Source organism: Heterodontus francisci, chromosome 39 (assembly GCF_036365525.1).
Source record: "Heterodontus francisci isolate sHetFra1 chromosome 39, sHetFra1.hap1, whole genome shotgun sequence".
NCBI lineage: Eukaryota > Metazoa > Chordata > Chondrichthyes > Heterodontiformes > Heterodontidae > Heterodontus > Heterodontus francisci.
Genome location: NC_090409.1, coordinates 37589103 through 37608595, shown reverse-complemented (window position 1 = coordinate 37608595; position 19493 = coordinate 37589103). Strand labels below are relative to the sequence as shown.

At 51.5% G+C, this 19493-nt stretch overlaps 1 protein-coding gene across 3 annotated transcripts in view; it reads right to left on the bottom strand.

The window, feature by feature from the left end:
• Positions 1–4738: 4738 nt before the first annotated feature.
• LOC137352940 (C-X-C chemokine receptor type 3-like) overlaps positions 4739–19493 on the bottom strand; it is a 32602-nt gene continuing 17847 nt past the window's right edge. For all 3 annotated transcript variants that reach the window (XM_068018797.1, XM_068018798.1, XM_068018799.1), the window contains exon 3: positions 4739–6281. In XM_068018797.1, the coding sequence (XP_067874898.1) occupies positions 5160–6281 (1122 nt within the window). In that variant the 3' untranslated portion in view covers positions 4739–5159. The remainder of the gene's footprint in view (positions 6282–19493) is intronic.

Sequence of the window (19493 nt, the reverse complement as noted above, 5' to 3'; positions counted from 1 at the left end):
CAGGTCTGTCACTGTATAACACTGGGATACAGTACTGGTGGGGAAAGGTGTGTCACTGTAAAACACGGGGGTACAGTACTGCTGAGGACAGGTCTGTCACTGTATAACACTGGGGTGCAGTACTGATGGGGACAGGTCTGTCACTGTATAACACTGGGGTATAGTACTGGCGAGGACAGGTCTGTCACTGTATAACACTGGGGTACAGTACTGGTGGGGAAAGGTGTGTCACTGTAAAACACGGGGGTACAGTACTGCTGAGGACAGGTCTGTCACTGTATAACACTGGGGTATAGTACTGGCGAGGACAGGTCTGTCACTGTATAACACTGGGGTACAGTACTGGTGGGGAAAGGTGTGTCACTGTAAAACACGGGGGTACAGTACTGCTGAGGACAGGTCTGTCACTGTATAACACTGGGGTGCAGTACTGATGGGGACAGGTCTGTCACTGTATAACACTGGGGTATAGTACTGGTGGGGACAGGTCTGTCACTGTATAACACTGGGGTACAGTACTGCTGAGGACAGGTCTGTCACTGTATAACACTGGGGTGCAGTACTGATGGGGACAGGTCTGTCACTGTATAACACTGGGGTATAGTACTGCTGAGGACAGGTCTGTCACTGTATAACACTGGGGTATAGTACTGGTGGGGACAGGTCTGTCACTGTATAACACTGGGGTACAGTACTGGTGGGGACAGGTCTGTCACTGTATAACACTGGGATACAGTACTGGTGGGTACAGGTCTGTCACTGTATAACACTGGAGTACAGTACTGGTGGGGACAGGTCTGTCACTGTATAACACTGGGTTACAGCACTGTTGGGGACAGGTCTGTCACTGTATAACACTGGGGTACAGTACTGTTGGGGACAGGTCTGTCACTGTATAACACTGGGGTACAGTACTGGTGGGGACAGGTCTGTCACTGTATAACACTGGGGTACAGTACTGGTGGGGACAGGTCTGTTACTGTATAACACTGGGGTATAGTACTGGCGAGGACAGGTCTGTCACTGTATAACACTGGGGTACAGTACTGGTGGGGAAAGGTGTGTCACTGTATAACACGGGGGTACAGTACTGCTGAGGACAGGTCTGTCACTGTATAACACTGGGGTGCAGTACTGATGGGGACAGGTCTGTCACTGTATAACACTGGGGTATAGTACTGGTGGGGACAGGTCTGTCACTGTATAACACTGGGGTACAGTACTGCTGAGGACAGGTCTGTCACTGTATAACACTGGGGTGCAGTACTGATGGGGACAGGTCTGTCACTGTATAACACTGGGGTATAGTACTGGTGGGGACAGGTCTGTCACTGTATAACACTGGGGTATAGTACTGCTGAGGACATGTCTGTCACTGTATAACACTGGGGTGCAGTACTGATGGGGACAGGTCTGTCACTGTATAACACTGGGGTATAGTACTGGTGGGGACAGGTCTGTCACTGTATAACACTGGGGTACAGTACTGGTGGGGACAGGTCTGTCACTGTATAACACTGGGATACAGTACTGGTGGGGACAGGTCTGTCACTGTATAACACTGGGGTACAGTACTGCTGAGGACAGGTCTGTCACTGTATAACACTGGGGTGCAGTACTGATGGGGACAGGTCTGTCACTGTATAACACTGGGGTACTGTACTGTTGGGGACAGGTCTGTCACTGTATAACACTGGGATACAGTACTGGTGGGGACAGGTCTGTCACTGTATAACACTGGGGTACAGTACTGTTGGGAACAGGTCTGTCACTGTATAACACTGGGGTACAGTACTGTTGGGGACAGGTCTGTCACTGTACAACACTGGGGTACAGTACTGGTGAGGACAGGTCTGTCACTGTATAACACTGGGGTACAGTACTGGTGGGGACAGGTCTGTCACTGTATCACACTGGGGTACAGTACTGGTGAGGACAGGTCTGTCACTGTATAACACTGGGGTACAGTACTGGTGGGGACAGGTCTGTCACTGTATAACACTGGGGTACAGTACTGTTGGGGACAGGTCTGTCACTGTATAACACTGGGGTACAGTACTGGTGAGGACAGGTCTGTCACTGTATAACACTGGGGTACAGTACTGGTGAGGACAGGTCTGTCACTGTATAACACTGGGGTACAGTACTGGTGGGGACAGGTCTGTCACTGTATAACACTGGGATACAGTACGTGGTGGGGACAGGTCTGTCACTGTATAACACTGGGGTACAGTACTGGTGGGGACAGGTCTGTCACTGTATAACACTGGGGTACAGTACTGGTGGGGACAGGTCTGTCATTGTATAACACTGGGGTACAGTACTGGTGGGGACAGGTCTGTCGCTGTATAACACTGGGGTACAGTACTGGTGAGGACAGGTCTGTCACTGTATAACACTGGGATACAGTACGTGGTGGGGACAGGTCTGTCACTGTATAACACTGGGGTACAGTACTGGTGAGGACAGGTCTGTCACTGTATAACACTGGGGTACAGTACTGGTGGGGACAGGTCTGTCACTGTATAACACTGGGATACAGTACGTGGTGGGGACAGGTCTGTCACTGTATAACACTGGGGTACAGTACTGGTGGGGACAGGTCTGTCATTGTATAACACTGGGGTACAGTGCTGGTGGGGACAGGTCTGTCACTGTATAACACTGGGGTACAGTACTGGTGGGGACAGGTCTGTCACTGTATAACACTGGGGTACAGTACTGGTGGGTACAGGTCTGTCACTGTATAACACTGGGGTACAGTACTGGTGGGGACAGGTCTGTCATTGTATAACACTGGGGTACAGTACTGGTGGGGACAGGTCTGTCGCTGTATAACACTGGGGTACAGTACTGGTGAGGACAGGTCTGTCACTGTATAACACTGGGATACAGTACGTGGTGGGGACAGGTCTGTCACTGTATAACACTGGGGTACAGTACTGGTGAGGACAGGTCTGTCACTGTATAACACTGGGGTACAGTACTGGTGGGGACAGGTCTGTCACTGTATAACACTGGGATACAGTACGTGGTGGGGACAGGTCTGTCACTGTATAACACTGGGGTACAGTACTGGTGGGGACAGGTCTGTCATTGTATAACACTGGGGTACAGTGCTGGTGGGGACAGGTCTGTCACTGTATAACACTGGGGTACAGTACTGGTGAGGACAGGTCTGTCACTGTATAACACTGGGATACAGTACGTGGTGGGGACAGGTCTGTCACTGTATAACACTGGGATACAGTACGTGGTGGGGACAGGTCTGTCACTGTATAACACTGGGGTACAGTACTGGTGGGGACAGGTCTGTCATTGTATAACACTGGGGTACAGTGCTGGTGGGGACAGGTCTGTCGCTGTGTAACACTGGGGTACAGTACTGGTGAGGACAGGTCTGTCACTGTATAACACTGGGGTACAGTACTGGTGGGGACACGTCTGTCACTGTATAACACTGGGATACAGTACGTGGTGGGGACAGGTCTGTCACTGTATAACACTGGGATACAGTACGTGGTGGGGACAGGTCTGTCACTGTATAACACTGGGGTACAGTACTGGTGGGGACAGGTCTGTCATTGTATAACACTGGGGTACAGTGCTGGTGGGGACAGGTCTGTCGCTGTGTAACACTGGGGTACAGTACTGGTGGGGACAGGTCTGTCGCTGTGTAACACTGGGGTACAGTACTGGTGAGGACAGGTCTGTCGCTGTATAACACTGGGGTACAGTACTGGTGGGTACAGGTCTGTCACTGTATAACACTGGGGTACAGTACGTGGTGGGGACAGGTCTGTCACTGTATAACACTGGGGTACAGTACGTGGTGGGGACAGGTCTGTCACTGTAAAACACTGGGGTACAGTACTGGTGGGGACAGGTCTGTCGCTGTATAACACTGGGGTACAGTACTGGTGGGTACAGGTCTGTCACTGTATAACACTGGGGTACAGTACTGGTGGGTACAGGTCTGTCACTGTATAACACTGGGGTACAGTACTGGTGGGTACAGGTCTGTCACTGTATAACACTGGGGTACAGTACGTGGTGGGGACAGGTCTGTCACTGTAAAACACTGGGGTACAGTACTGGTGGGGACAGATCTGTCGCTGTATAACACTGGGGTACAGTACTGGTGGGGACAGTTCTGTCAGTGTATAACACTGGGGTACAGTACTGGTGAGGACAGGTCTGTCACTGTATAACACTGGGGTACAGTACTGGTGAGGACAGGTCTGTCACTGTATAACACTGGGGTACAGTACTGGTGGGGACAGGTCTGTCACTGTATAACACTGGGATGCAGTACGTGGTGGGGACAGGTCTGTCACTGTATAACACTGGGATGCAGTACGTGGTGGGGACAGGTCTGTCACTGTAAAACACTGGGGTACAATTTCCTGCGGTTCTGTTTGCTGATTTCCAACGTGCCTGGGATTTTCTCCGTTAGGTTATTTTTGGAATTCTCGTGGGCAAACACCATCATTGTAACCTCCCAGGAGCCGGAAAATTGTAACTTGTTTTCCATCCTAACGGATTCGTTTTTCACTTTCAGCTCGGACTATTTCCAGCAGAAGTTTCCCATGTCCACCTCATGTCTCCTCTATCACTGAGATGGGATCATCCATTCATAAAGCACAGGAGGAGTCCATTCAGCCCATCGTCCCTGTGCTGTATCTTTGAAAGATCTAGCCAATTAGTCCCCACTCTCCCCCCCCCTGCTCTTTCCCCAATCTCCCTGCAAATTTTTCCCCTTCCATTATTTCTCCAATTCCCCTTTTGAAAGTTACTATTGAATCTGCTTCCACCGCCCTTTCAGGCAGCAGGTTCCAGATCACAACAACTCACTGCGTCAAAAAAATTCTCCTCCTCTCCCCCCCTCTGGTTCTTTTACCCATTATCCTCAATCTGTGTCCCTCTGGTTACCGACCCTCCTGCTACTGGGAACAGTTTCTCCTCATTTACTCCATCCAAACCCCCTCATGATTTTGAACGCCTCGATTCCATCTCCCCCTTAACCTTCTCTGCTCTGAGGAGAACAATCCCAGCTTCTCCCAGTCTCTCCACATTAACTGAAGTCTCTCATCCCTGGGAACATTCTGGTGAACCCGTCTCTGCCACTTGAGTCTTTGGATGCCCATTTCGTCAGACACTCAAAATCCAGAATATGAAGTGTCGCCCGATTCCGACACAGATATGACTGACTGCCTGCGGCTGGGTCGGCTGAACCTTTTCACAAACTCCCGGCTGACGCAGCCCCCATCCCGCAGGATCACCAGCAGGTGCCTCCGGAACTTCACCCCCACGAAGGCGTACAGGAAGGGGTTAAGGCAGCAGTGGAGGTTGCCCAGGCAGCTGGTGAGGGAGTAGCTGGTATCCATCTCAGCCTCCATCTTGCAGTCCCTGCTGATGGCGCCCAGCCTGTGCAACGTCTCCAGGAACATGACCACGTTGTACGGCGTCCAGCACAGGAAGAAGGCCCCCACGACCACCGCGATGACTTTGATGGCCCGCCGTTCTTTCCTACGCTGGATATTGTGGGATTGGTTGAGAGTCCTAATGATGTTGACATAACAGTAGCACATCACTGTCAGTGGGAGAAGGAAGCCCGTGATGTGGTAAATACATCTCATGGCCACGATCCACGCTTTGGAGTGTCCTGCCCCATAGGCGTGTGAACATTGTGAGGAGCCATTGCTTTTTATCACCTTCAGGTATATAAAGTCGGGAATGGCCAATAGCAGACAGACGCACCACACCACTGCACAGCTGAGGTACACCCTCCAGGGCCGACGCTTCTTGTACATCTGAACAGCGTGCACGATGGAGAGGTAACGGTCGAAGCTTATGCAGCCCAGGAGGTAGATGCTGCTGTAGAAATTGATATTGTACAAAGCCCCAAACAGCTTACAAGCCACGGTCCCAAAGACCCACCCCCTCGCCTCCTCGACGGCCCAGAAAGGCATGCCACTGGCGAGGAGGATATCAGCCACTGCCAAGTGGAGGATATACGTCTCGGTCACAGCCAGAGTGCGTATGTTCCTCATGAGGACCCCAACCACCATCCCATTGCCAACCAGTCCAAGGAGAAAGATGGCAGAGTAGAAGATGGGCATAAAAACACGGAGGAATCCTTGGCTGAGTACGCCGTCGCAGGGCTGGGTGGCACAGACAATAATGGCATCACACGGGTCGGAGCTGTCATTCTGGTAATCTCCTGAGCCGAAGCTCACGTTTAATGATTGAAGATACTCCATGTCGAATTCCACCACATCCTGAAAGAGAATGAACAGCACATGGAGCGAAAATTACATTCAAAACTGTCTGAAAAGTGCATTGTTGGCCAATCTGCACTTTGTACTGGAAATTCAGAGACATACCGAGACTGGAGCTATATTTATAATAAAATAAAACCACAAGGTAGGGGCAAGCACAGAATTCAATTAATTTTTTCCTGTGTTTAAACACCTATATTCAGTCCTTTTAATTCACTTTGGAGGGCTGATTGTGTGAGCACACAGTGGGAAGTTCAAACGATACAAATCTTCCCGGGTGGACTAAAAATGACTTCTTTGACTATTAGTGCGATCTGTGGGTCCAAGCACAGCGTGTCTGGCTCCAGGTCAGGAGACTCGTCTGACACTCGCAGCTACTGAGGAAGCGAGAGTAACTCACCTCCTGACTCCCCAAAGCCTGTCCACCATCTACAAGGCACAAGTCAGGAGTGTGATGGAATACTCTCCACTTGCCTGGATGGGTGCAGCTCCAACAACACTCAAGAAGCTCGACACCATCCAGGACAAAGCAGCCCGCTTGATTGGCACCCCATCTACAAACATTCACTCCCTCCACCACCGACGCACAGTGGCAGCAGTGTGTACCATCTACAAGATGCACTCCAGCACCTCACCAAGGCTCCTTAGACAGCACCTTCCAAATCCGTGACCTCTACCAACTAGAAGGACAAGGGCAGCAGATGCATGGGAACACCAGCACCTGCAAGTTCCCCTCCAAGTCACACACCATCCTGACTTGGAACTATATCACCGTTCCTTCACTGTCACTGGGTCAAAATCCTGGAACTCCCTTCCTAACAGCACTGTGGGTGTACCTACCCCACATGGACTGCAGCGGTTCAAGAAGGCAGCTCACCACCACCTTCTCAAGGGCAATTAGGGATGGGCAATAAATGCTGGCCTGGCCAGTGAGGCCCATGTCCCACGGATGAATTAAAAACACTCTGCTGAGAGAAGGAAAACTGCTGTGGACAAAAAATCACATTAATGACCAGCAAACTCCTCCGCACTCTCTCCTGCAGAGACCATTGGACCTGCCTCACAGGTTCAGTTGAATTTTTTGCACCAGCTGTGTCCTTTGAGAGAGGCGGATACCATGGGAGGAAATTATGGGATGTGGGGCCTTCTAAATCCTCATACCGCTTAGCGGAATTCTGTTCTTGTTCGATCGTAGAGACTTGGGAGTCTCAAAAAACCCTGCGGAATGTAGGCTGAGGGAGTGGAGGCTGATGGGTGGGAGGCTGAGGGAGTGGAGGAACTGAGGGAGTGGGAGTTTGGAGGAAGGGGGCATTGAGGGAGTGGGTGTCTGAGGGAGGAGAGGCTGGAGGGGACTGAGGAAGGGAATGCTGAAGGGTGGGGATTCAGAGGGGTGGGGAGACTGAGGAGTGGGGAGACTGAGGAGTGGGGAGACTGAGAGAGAGGAGGCTGAGGCAGGGGGACTGAAGGAGGGGGAGTCAGAGGGAGGGGGAGTTTGAGTGAGGGGACACTGTGGGAGGGAGAGGAAGGGACGGGGCGACTGAGGGAGGGGAGACTGAGGGAGGGGAGACTGAGGGAGAGGGAGTTTGAGGGAGGAGACACTGTGGGAGGGGGAGTCTGAGGGAGGGGGAGACAGGCGGAGACTGGGGGCGGGGGAGATTGGGGGAGGGGGAGACTGGGGGAGGGCAGGTTGAGGGTGAGGAGTACCAGGGTTTGGAGGGGAATCCTCCCTCGTATCCTGGGGCCAATATTTAACCCTCAATCAACATTGGTGTTGGTGGGATCTTGCTGTGCGCTAATTGGCTGCAGCGTTTCCTACATTACAACAGTGACCACACGTCAAAAATGTTGTTTCATTGTTTGTGAAACATCCTGAGACATCCTGAGGTGGTGACAGGCGCCAGAGAAATGCATGCCGTCTTTTCCTGATGAAGTTTTGGAGTAGGTTTTGTGGATGAGGAGGAGTGGAAGGTAGTTCTGAACTGCGGGTCAGCCTACTTTATGAAAATGAAACAGTCAGTTATGTTTCTGCCAGTCAGTGTCTGCCGAATTCACACCTTGCGATAAAGACTGCAAACTGGCTTTCGGAACAACTCAGTTTCCTGTCTCAAATTGAAGTTAAAGTTTGTTTCGTGATTTAGATGAATAGATGCCTGCTGTCACTCGGCCTAACAGTCAGCAGGGGGGGTTTGGCGGTGGTGTTCAGAGGGTCTCATTGTCACCGCGTTAGGGGAGGGGGCAAATGCCACCCCATCCTCCCCAGATCCTGCCACTCTCCTTGCCACTTATGCTTCAGGAGAAGAAGGGCGCACAAGCCAACATTGGGTTGAGAATAGTCCCTGGGGTTAGGCGTGAAGACCCCCTTGGTCAAATAACTCGCACGCACCAACTGTCCAAGTGGGCACAGGTGGAGAATGTCCTGGGTGACGAACATTTTTATTTATTCGTTCATGGGATGTGGGCGTCACTGGCCAGGCCAACGTTTATCGCCCATCCCTAATTGCCCTTGAGAAGGTGGTGGTGAGCTGCCTTCTTGAACCGCTGCAGTCCATGTGGGGTAGGTACACCCACAGTGCTGTTAGGAAGGGAGTTCCAGGATTTTGACCCAGCAACAGTGAAGGAACGGCGATACAGTTCCAAGTCAGGATGGTGTGTGACTTGGAGGGGAACTTGCAGGTGGTGGTGTTCCCATGCATCTGCTGCCCTTGTCCTTCTAGTTGGTAGAGGTCGCGGGTTTGGAAGGTGCTGTCTAAGGAGGCTTGATGAGTTGCTGCAGTGCATCTTGCAGATGGTACACACTGCTGCCACTGTGCGTCGGTGGTGGAGGGAGTGAATGTTTGTGGATGGGGTGTCAATCAAGCGGGCTGCTTTGTCCTGGATGGTGTCGAGCTTCTTGAGTGTTGTTGGAGCTGCACCCATCCAGGCAAGTGGAGAGTATTCCATCACACTCCTGACTTGTGCCTTGTAGATGGTGGACAGGCTTTGGGGAGTCAGGAGGTGAGTCAGTCACTGCAGGATTCCCAGCCTCTGACCTCCTCGTCGAGTCATAGAGAGATACAGCAGTAAAACAGGCCCTTCAGCCCACCGAGTCTGTGCCGACCATCAACCACCCAAGAATACTAATTGCACATTAATCCCATATTCCCTACCACATCCCCACCATTCTCCTACCACCTACCTATACTAGGGGCAATTTACAATGGCCAATTTACCTATCAACCTGCAAGTCTTTGACTGTAGGAGGAAACCGGAGCACCCGGCGGAAATCCACGCAGACACAGGGTGAAATTGCAAATTCCGCACAGGCAGTGTCCAGAGGCGAACCCGCGTGCTATGCCCGCTGGAGCTATGAGACTGCAGTGCTAACCACTGCGCCACTGTGCTGCCCTCAGTACCCTCTTTTAGCCACGGTATTTAGATGGCTACTCCAGTTCAGTTTCTGGTCAATGGTAACCCCCAGGATGTTGATAGTGGGGGATTCAGCGATGGTAATGCCATTGAATGTCAAGGGGAGATGGTTAGATTCTCTCTTGTTGGAGATGGTCATTGCCTGGCACTTGTGTGGCGCGAATGTTACTTGCCACTTATCAGCCCAAGCTGTGGCATCAGCCTCAGTTTAGTGGACAGTTCTCTCTCCTCTGAGTCAGAAAGTTGTGGGTTTGAGTACTGAGGGAGTGCTGCACTGTCAGAGGGTCAGTACTGAGGGAGTGCTGCACTGTCAGAGGGTCAGTACTGAGGGAGTGCTGCACTGTCAGAGAGTCAGTACTGAGGGAGTGCTGCACTGTCGCAGGGTCAGTACTGAGGGAGTGCTGCACTGTCGGAGGGTCAGTACTGAGGGAGTGCTGCACTGTCGGAGGGTCAGTACTGAGGGTGTGCTGCACTGTCAGAGGTGCCGTCTTTCAGATGAGACATTAAACCGAGGCACCCGTCTGCCCTCTCAGGTGGTTGTAAAAGATCCCACGGCCACTATTTGGAAGAAGAGCAGGGGGGGTGTTCTCCCCGGTGTCCTGGGGACAATATTTATCCCTCAACCAACATCACTGAAAAAAAACAGATGATCTGGGTCATTATCACATTGCTGTTTGTGGGATCTTGCTGTGCGCAAATTAGCCTCTGCATTTCCTGCTTTGGGACCTCCTCAGCTGGTGAAAGGCGCTAGAGAAATGTAACTCTGTCTTTATTTATTGCAGAATATCCTGTGGTGCCCCTTCGGAGTGAAAATCAAATTAAGCTTTAGGCCCCGAGTCACATCAGGAGATATTAGGGACCGGTGACCAAAACTCGATCAAAGAGGTCGGATTTTAAGGAACGTCTTAAAGGAGGAGAGGGAGAGGTGGAGAGGTTTAGGGAGGGAATTCCAGAGCTTAGGGCCCCAGGCAGCTGAAGGCACGGCCGCCAATGGTGGAGCGATGGGAATCGGGGGATGGGCAAGAGGGCGGAATTGGAGGAGGGCAGAGATCTCGGAGGGCTGTCGGGGCTGGAGCAGGTTACAGAGATAGGGAGGGTTGTTGGGGCTGGAGGAGGTTACAGAGATAGGGAGGGTTGTCGGGGCTGGAGGAGGTTACAGAGATAGGGAGGGTTGTCGGGGCTGGAGGAGGTTACAGAGATATGGAGGGTTGTTGGGGCTGGAGGAGGTTACAGAGATAGGGAGGGTTGTAGGGGCTGGAGGAGGTTACAGAGATATGGAGGGTTGTTGGGGCTGGAGGAGGTTACACAGATAGGGAGGGTTGTAGAGGCTGGAGGAAGTTACAGAGATAGGGAGGGTTGTTGGGGCTGGAGGAGGTTACAGAGATAGGGAGGGTTGTCGGGGCTGGAGGAGGTTACAGAGATATGGAGGGTTGTTGGGGCTGGAGGAGGTTACAGAGATAGGGAGGGTTGTAGGGGCTGGAGGAGGTTACAGAGATATGGAGGGTTGTTGGGGCTGGAGGAGGTTACACAGATAGGGAGGGTTGTAGAGGCTGGAGGAAGTTACAGACATAGGGAGGGTTGTTGGGGCTGGAGGAGGTTACACAGATAGGGAGGGTTGTAGAGGCTGAGGAGGTTACAGAGATAGGGAGGGTTGTAAGGGTTGGAGCAAGTTATGGAGATAGGGAGGGTTGTAGGGGCTAGAGGAGGTTACAGAGATAGGGAAGGTTGTCGGGTCTGGAGGAGGTTACAGAGATAGGGAAGGTTGTCGGGTCTGGAGGAGGTTACAGAGATAGGGAGGGTTGTAGGGGCTGGAGAAGGTTACACAGATAGGGAGGGTTGTAGAGGCTGGAGGAGGTTACAGAGATAGGGAGAGTTGTAGGGGCTGGAGAAGGTTACACAGATAGGGAGGGTTGTAGAGGCTGGAGGAAGTTACAGAGATAGGGAGGGTTGTAGGTGCTGAAGAGGTTACAGAGATAGGGAGGGTTGTAGGTGCTGAAGAGGTTACAGAGATAGGGAGGGTTGTAGGGGCTGGAGGAAGTTACAGAGATAGGGAGGGTTGTAGGTGCTGAAGAGGTTACAGAGATAGGGAGGGTTGTAGGTGCTGAAGAGGTTACAGAGATAGGGAGGGTTGTAGGTGCTGAGGAAGTTACAGAGATAGGGAGGGTTGTAGGTGCTGAAGAGGTTACAGAGATAGGGAGGGTTGTAGGTGCTGAAGAGGTTACAGAGATAGGGAGGGTTGTAGGTGCTGAGGAGGTTACAGAGATAGGGAGGGTTGTAGGTGCTGAGGACGTTACAGAGATAGGGAGGGTTGTAGGTGCTGAGGGGGTTAGAGAGATAGGGAGGGTTGTAGGTGCTGAGGAGGTTACAGAGATAGGGAGGGTTGTAGGGGTTGAGGACGTTACAGAGATAGGGAGGGGTGTAGGTGCTGAGGACGTTACAGAGATAGGGAGGGTTGTAGGTGCTGAGGGGGTTAGAGAGATAGGGAGGGTTGTAGGTGCTGAGGAGGTTACAGAGATAGGGAGGGTTGTAGGGGCTGGAGAAGGTTACACAGATAGGGAGGGTTGTAGAGGCTGGAGGAGGTTACAGAGATAGGGAGAGTTGTAGGGGCTGGAGAAGGTTACACAGATAGGGAGGGTTGTAGAGGCTGGAGGAAGTTACAGAGATAGGGAGGGTTGTAGGTGCTGAAGAGGTTACAGAGATAGGGAGGGTTGTAGGTGCTGAAGAGGTTACAGAGATAGGGAGGGTTGTAGGGGCTGGAGGAAGTTACAGAGATAGGGAGGGTTGTAGGTGCTGAAGAGGTTACAGAGATAGGGAGGGTTGTAGGTGCTGAAGAGGTTACAGAGATAGGGAGGGTTGTAGGTGCTGAGGAAGTTACAGAGATAGGGAGGGTTGTAGGTGCTGAAGAGGTTACAGAGATAGGGAGGGTTGTAGGTGCTGAAGAGGTTACAGAGATAGGGAGGGTTGTAGGTGCTGAGGAGGTTACAGAGATAGGGAGGGTTGTAGGTGCTGAGGACGTTACAGAGATAGGGAGGGTTGTAGGTGCTGAGGGGGTTAGAGAGATAGGGAGGGTTGTAGGTGCTGAGGAGGTTACAGAGATAGGGAGGGTTGTAGGTGCTGAGGAGGTTAAAGAGATAGGGAGGGTTGTAGGTGCTGAGGAGGTTACAGAGATAGGGAGGGTTGTAGGTGCTGAGGAGGTTACAGAGATAGGGAGGGTTGTAGGGGCTGGAGGAGGTTACAGAGATAGGGAGGGTTGTAGGTGCTGAGGAGGTTACAGAGATAGGGAGGGTTGTAGGTGCTGAGGAGGTTAAAGAGATAGGGAGGGTTGTAGGTGCTGAGGAGGTTACAGAGATAGGGAGGGTTGTAGGTGCTGAGGAGGTTACAGAGATAGGGAGGGTTGTAGGGGCTGGAGGAGGTTACAGAGATAGGGAGGGTTGTCGGTGCTGAGGAGGTTACAGAGATAGGGAGGGTTGTAGGTGCTGAGGAGGTTACAGAGATAGGGAGGGTTGTAGGTGCTGAGGAGGTTACAGAGATAGGGAGGGTTGTCGGGGCTGGAGGAGGTTACAGAGATAGGGAGGGTTGTCGGTGCTGAGGAGGTTACAGAGATAGGGAGGGTTGTAGGTGCTGAGGAGGTTACAGAGATAGGGAGGGTTGTAGGGGCTGGAGGAGGTTACAGAGATAGGGAGGGTTGTAGGTGCTGAGGAGGTTACAGAGATAGGGAGGGTTGTAGGTGCTGAGGAGGTTACAGAGATAGGGTGGGTTGTAGGTGCTGAGGAGGTTACAGAGATAGGGAGGGTTGTCGGTGCTGAGGAGGTTACAGAGATAGGGAGGGTTGTAGGTGCTGAGGAGGTTACAGAGATAGGGAGGGTTGTAGGTGCTGAGGAGGTTACAGAGATAGGGAGGGTTGTAGGTGCTGAGGAGGTTACAGAGATAGGGAGGGTTGTAGGTGCTGAGGAGGTTACAGAGATAGGGAGGGTTGTAGGTGCTGAGGAGGTTACAGAGATAGGGAGGGTTGTCGGGGCTGGAGGAGGTTACAGAGATAGGGAGGGTTGTAGGTGCTGAGGAGGTTACAGAGATAGGGAGGGTTGTAGGTGCTGAGGAGGTTACAGAGATAGGGAGGGTTGTAGGTGCTGAGGAGGTTACAGAGATAGGGAGGGTTGTAGGTGCTGAGGAGGTTACAGAGATAGGGAGGGTTGTCGGTGCTGAGGAGGTTACAGAGATAGGGAGGGTTGTAGGGGCTGGAGGAGGTTACAGAGATAGGGAGGGTTGTTGGTGCTGAGGAGGTTACAGAGATAGGGAGGGTTGTAGGGGCTGGAGGGGGTTACAGAGATAGGGAGGGTTGTAGGTGCTGAGGAGGTTACAGAGATAGGGAGGGTTGTAGGTGCTGAGGAGGTTACAGAGATAGGGAGGGTTGTAGGTGCTGAGGAGGTTACAGAGATAGGGAGGGTTGTAGGTGCTGAGGAGGTTACAGAGATAGGGAGGGTTGTAGGTGCTGAGGAGGTTACAGAGATAGGGAGGGTTGTAGGTGCTGAGGAGGTTCCAGAGATAGGGAGGGTTGTAGGTGCTGAGGAGGTTACAGAGATAGGGAACCTCATTGCCTTGAACTCACGCCTTGTTGCATAATCTCTGATTATAATCCATTCCTTGCCCATCAATCTGTGAATCTACTCCTGTTTCTCCCTCAATAACTCAATCAGAGTCACTTTTTACTTCATCGTATCTTCACATATTTTTGAGCTGAGTGGATTCTGCAATATTGAACAATTTGAGGGGGGAGTGAAAGAGGAAGGAGGTTTTGAAAATAACACTAACTTCCTTATCGATGTGAAAAAGGTGAAGCCAGAACAGCAGCTGCAGGACTTCAGACTTTCGTCGAGAAATTAAGGCTCACAAAAGTAGTCGAAGAATGAAATGCATGTTGGGTGAAATTTATACATCTGATATTTTGAACCAAGTGCAAAACTGATCAGACCGAAAGGATTGACACTGCTGATAAATTGCTGCTCAGAGTGAACTTCTCAAAAATATTAAACCATTGTTAACAATGATTACCAAACCCATCCCCCAGTCCTCTAACTCTCCCATTGAAGAACATCCCTCTAGTCCCCTAACTCTCCCATTGAAGAACATCCCTCTAGTCCCCTAACTCTCCCATCAAAGACCATCCCTCTAGTCCTCTAACTCTCCCATTGACCATCCCTCCAGTCTCCGAACTCTCCCATCGAAGAACAACCCTCCAGTCTCCTAACTCTCCCATCGAAGACCATCCCTCTAGTCCCCTAACTCTCCCATCGAAGACCATCCCTCCAGTCCTCTAACTCTCCATCAAAGACCATCCCTCTAGTCCCCTAACTCTCCCATCGAAGACCATCCCTCTAGTCCCCTAACTCTCCCATTGTTGACCGTCCCTCTAGTCCCCTAACTCTCCCATCGAAGACCATCCCTCCAGTCCCCTAACTCTCCCATCGAAGACCATCCCTCCAGTCCTCTAACTCTCCATCAAAGACCATCCCTCTAGTCCCCTAACTCTCCCATCGAAGACCATCCCTCTAGTCCCCTAACTCTCCCATTGTTGACCGTCCCTCTAATCCCCGAACTCTCCCATCGAAGACCATCCCTCTAATCCCCGAACTCTCCCATCGAAGACCATCCCTCCAGTCCCCTAACTCTCCTATCGAAGACCATCCCTCTAATCCCCGAACTCTCCCATCGAAGACCATCCCTCTAATCCCCGAACTCTCCCATCGAAGACCATCCCTCTAATCCCCGAACTCTCCCATCGAAGACCATCCCTCTAGTCCCTCATTTTCAGTGTTCAAGTCCCACTCCAGAGACTGGAGCACAAAAATCCAGGATGACAATCTCAGGGCCAGTACTGAGGAAGTGCTGCACTGTCGGAGGGTCAGTACTGAGGGAGTGACGCACTGTCAGAGGTGCCGTCTTTCAGATGAGACATTAAACTGAGGCCCCCGTCTGCCCTCTCAGGTGGGTGTAAAAGATCCCACGGACACTATTTGGAAGAAGAGCGGGGGGTGGGGGGAGGGGGAGTTCTCCCCGGTGTCCTGGGGACAATATTTATCCCTCAACCAACATCACTAAAAAAAAACAGATGATCTGGGTCATTCTCACATTGCTGTTTGTGGGATCTTGCTGTGCGCAAATCGGCTGCCGCAGTTCCTACATTACAACAGCGACCAGACCTCACGAAGAAAGTACTTCATTGGCCGTGAAGCACTTTGGGACGTACTGAGGAGGTGACAGGCGCTAGAGAAATGCACGTCCTTTCACTCTTTTTTTGTTGTTCTTTTTGTGCCTCTTCCGAGCACCTCTGACTCCACGCAAGAGAGGCTCGTGAAGGGTGGGCGGCGTTTTACGGGTGAGTTACAGGGCGACTGCGGTCCTGTAAATGCCTCGGCCAGCGTATCGATACAGGCTGCAGGTGGGCCTTGGGGTTTTCTCCATTGCTCTGACTGAGGACCAAATCGGAGGGAGGGTGTCGAGTGGAGGGTATTTTGCACCCTGCCTCCTCCTCCTCCCCGGCTGCAAAAAGGCTCGAAACTACTGCTCTTAGAGGTTCCTTTTTGAGTCTCTTCAATATAAGGAAACTCATCTCTGGCCTGTTCATTCGATTGTGGTTTTTCACACCTCTCCTCAGGGTACAAAACCTTCCTATAACAGTCAACCCATAGACCTATTTACCGTAGTCAGGTTTTTTTTTAAACAACACATTTGCACGTCTGCAAACTCTCCCCACAGAGAGAAAGAGAGAGAGAGAGAGAGAGAGGATCTCAGCTCTCTTACCTTCTTGGCTCTGTGACAGCCACGATGGGCCGAATGGCCTTCCTTCCAGACTGTAAGAATCTCTGCCGACATCATAGCTGAGGATGCATATCAGAGAATGATCCAGCACAGGAGGAGTCCATTCGTCCCATCACCCCTGTGCTGGCTCTTTGAAAGATCTATCCAATTAGTCCCCACTCTCCCCCCCTGCTCTTTCCCCCATCATCCTGCAAATTTTCCCCCTTCCAGTATTTCTCCAATTTCCCCTTTTGAAAGTTACTATTGAATCTGCTTCCACCGCCCTTTCAGGCAGCGCGTTCCAGATCACAACAACTCACTGCGTCAAAAAAATTCTCCTCCTCTCCCCCCTCTGGTTCTTTTACCCATTATCCTCAATCTGTGTCCCTCTGGTTACCGACCCTCCTGCCACTGGGAACAGTTTCTCCTCATTTACTCCATCAAAAACCCCCTCATGATTTTGAACGCCTCGATTAAATCTCCCCCTTAACCTTCTCTGCTCTAAGGAGAACAATCTCAGCTTCTCCCAGTCTCTCCACATTAACTGAAGTCCCTCATCCCTGGGACCATTCCAGTAAATCTCCCTCCGCACCCTCTCCAAGGACTCGACATCCTTCCTAAAGTGTGTGGCGACCGGAATTGGACTGGGATCTAACAGCTTTTAATCAACGTCTCAGGTCAGTCAGGTCAAAATGTTTTATCAATCAGCTCAAAAAATGTTCAAAGCTAAATGAATAAAAAGCAGCAACAATAAAAATGTATAATTCTCTAACATTTTGAACATAATAAGACATCCCAAGGTGCTTCACAGGGGCGACCATAAAACAAAATCTACCCCCAAGCCACATCAGGAGATATTAGGGACCGGCAACCAAAAGCTCGGTCAAAGAGGTCGGTTTTTTAAGGAGCGTCTTAAAGGAGGAGAGGGAGAGAGGCGGAGAGGTTTAGGGAGGGAATTCCAGAGCTTAGGGAGGGTTGTAGGGGCGGGAGGAGGTTACAGAGATAGGGAGGGTTGTAGGGGCTGGAGGAGGTTGCAGAGATAGGGGAGGGTTGTCAGGGCTAGAGGAGGTTACAGAGATAGGGAGGTTGTAGGGGCTGGAGGAGGTTGCAGAGATAGGGAGGGTTGTAAGGGCTGGAGGAGGTTACAGAGATAGGGAGGGTTGTAGGGGCTGGAGGAGGTTACAGAGATAGGGAGGGTTGTAGGGGCTGGAGGAGGTTACAGAGATAGGGAGGGTTGTAAGGGCTGGAGGAGGTGACAGAGATAGGGAGGGTTGTAAGGCCTGGAGGAGGTGACAGAGATAGGGAGGGTTGTAAGGGCTGGAGGAGGTGACAGAGATAGGGAGGGTTGTCGGGGCTGGAGGAGGTTACAGAGATAGGGAGAGTTGTCGGGGCTGGAGGAGGTGACAGAGATAGGGAGGGTTGTAGGGGCTGGAGGAAGTTACAGAGATAGGGAGAGTTGTAGGGGCTGGAGGAGGTGACAGAGATAGGGAGGGTTGTAAGGGCTGGAGGAGGTGACAGAGATAGGGAGGGTTGTAGGGGCTGGAGGAGGTGACAGAGATAGGGAGGGTTGTAAGGGCTGGAGGAGGTGACAGAGATAGGGAGGGTTGTCGGGGCTGGAGGAGGTTACAGAGATAGGGAGAGTTGTCGGAGCTGGAGGAGGTGACAGAGATAGGGAGGGTTGTAGGGGCTGGAGGAAGTTACAGAGATAGGGAGAGTTGTAGGGGCTGGAGGAGGTGACAGAGATAGGGAGGGTTGTAAGGGCTGGAGGAGGTGACAGAGATAGGGAGGGTTGTAGGGGCTGGAGGAGGTGACAGAGATAGGGAGGGTTGTAAGGGCTGGAGGAGGTGACAGAGATAGGGAGGGTTGTAAGGGCTGGAGGAGGTGACAGAGATAGGGAGCTGGGGAGGCCATGGAGGGATTTGAAAACAAGGATGATAATTTTAAAATAAAGACGTTCCTTGTCTGGGTGCCAGGGTAGGTTAGGGAGATCAGGGGGTGAAGGAGAACGGGACTGGGTGCGAGTTAAGATTTGGGGGCAGAAGAGTTTAGGAGGATCTCAACTCAATCAAATCAGTACTGAAATGCATCGTCTGTTGAATAATCTCGAGATGCTCCTGTTTAGGGATGAACCCGCATTGAGGGTGTTTACAATTCCCTGTCCAATCGTTACCTTGTTTTGAGACCATGTTTGAACAAGTTGTTTCTGTTTACTGCATGCCTGTGAGTCACTCATTCCTTTGTCCTGAATATTTCTAATAACTCAGCAGAATGATTTCTTGGAATCTGCATCAGACCCGTCACGTCATAAGAAATAGGAGTGGTTGAAGGCCATTCGGCCCCTCAAGCCTGCTACCCCATTCAGTAAGTTCATGGCTGATCCTCTACCTCAACTCCACCTTCCCGCCCTATCCCTCGATTTCCCTCGGTGTCCAAAAATCTCTCGATCTCAGTCTTGAATATACTCAGTGACTGTTCATCCACAGCTCTCTGGGGTAGAGAAGTCCAGAGATTCCCAACCCTCTGAGTGAAGACATCTCCCCCCATCTCAGTCCCAAATGGCCAACGCCTTATCCTGAGACTGGGACCTAGAACTGGAACCTTATCCTAGAAGCTTGGGGCAGGCAGTGGGAAACAGCCTCTCAGCATCCACCCTGGCCTGGCACCAACAACTGCGTACATTTCAATGAGATCACCACTCGTTGTTCTGAACTCCAGTGGGTGTAAGCTCATTCTACTCAATCTCTCCTCATAGAATAACCCTCTCATACTAGGAATCAGTCTCGTGAACCCTCGTTGCACCCACTCTATGGCAATTATATCCTTCCTTAGCTCTGGAGACCAAAACTGTACACAGTTCTCCACGTAAAGATTGATTTTCGAAAGCGGGATTCGAACTTGCACATCTTGGTGATGAACAAGACGCATTCTGACTCTGTCAGTGTACTCCCACTGTGCTCCAGTCACTTGCTGCCTTCAAAGGATAAATCTGGGCAGCTTGGGGACAATCTTGAG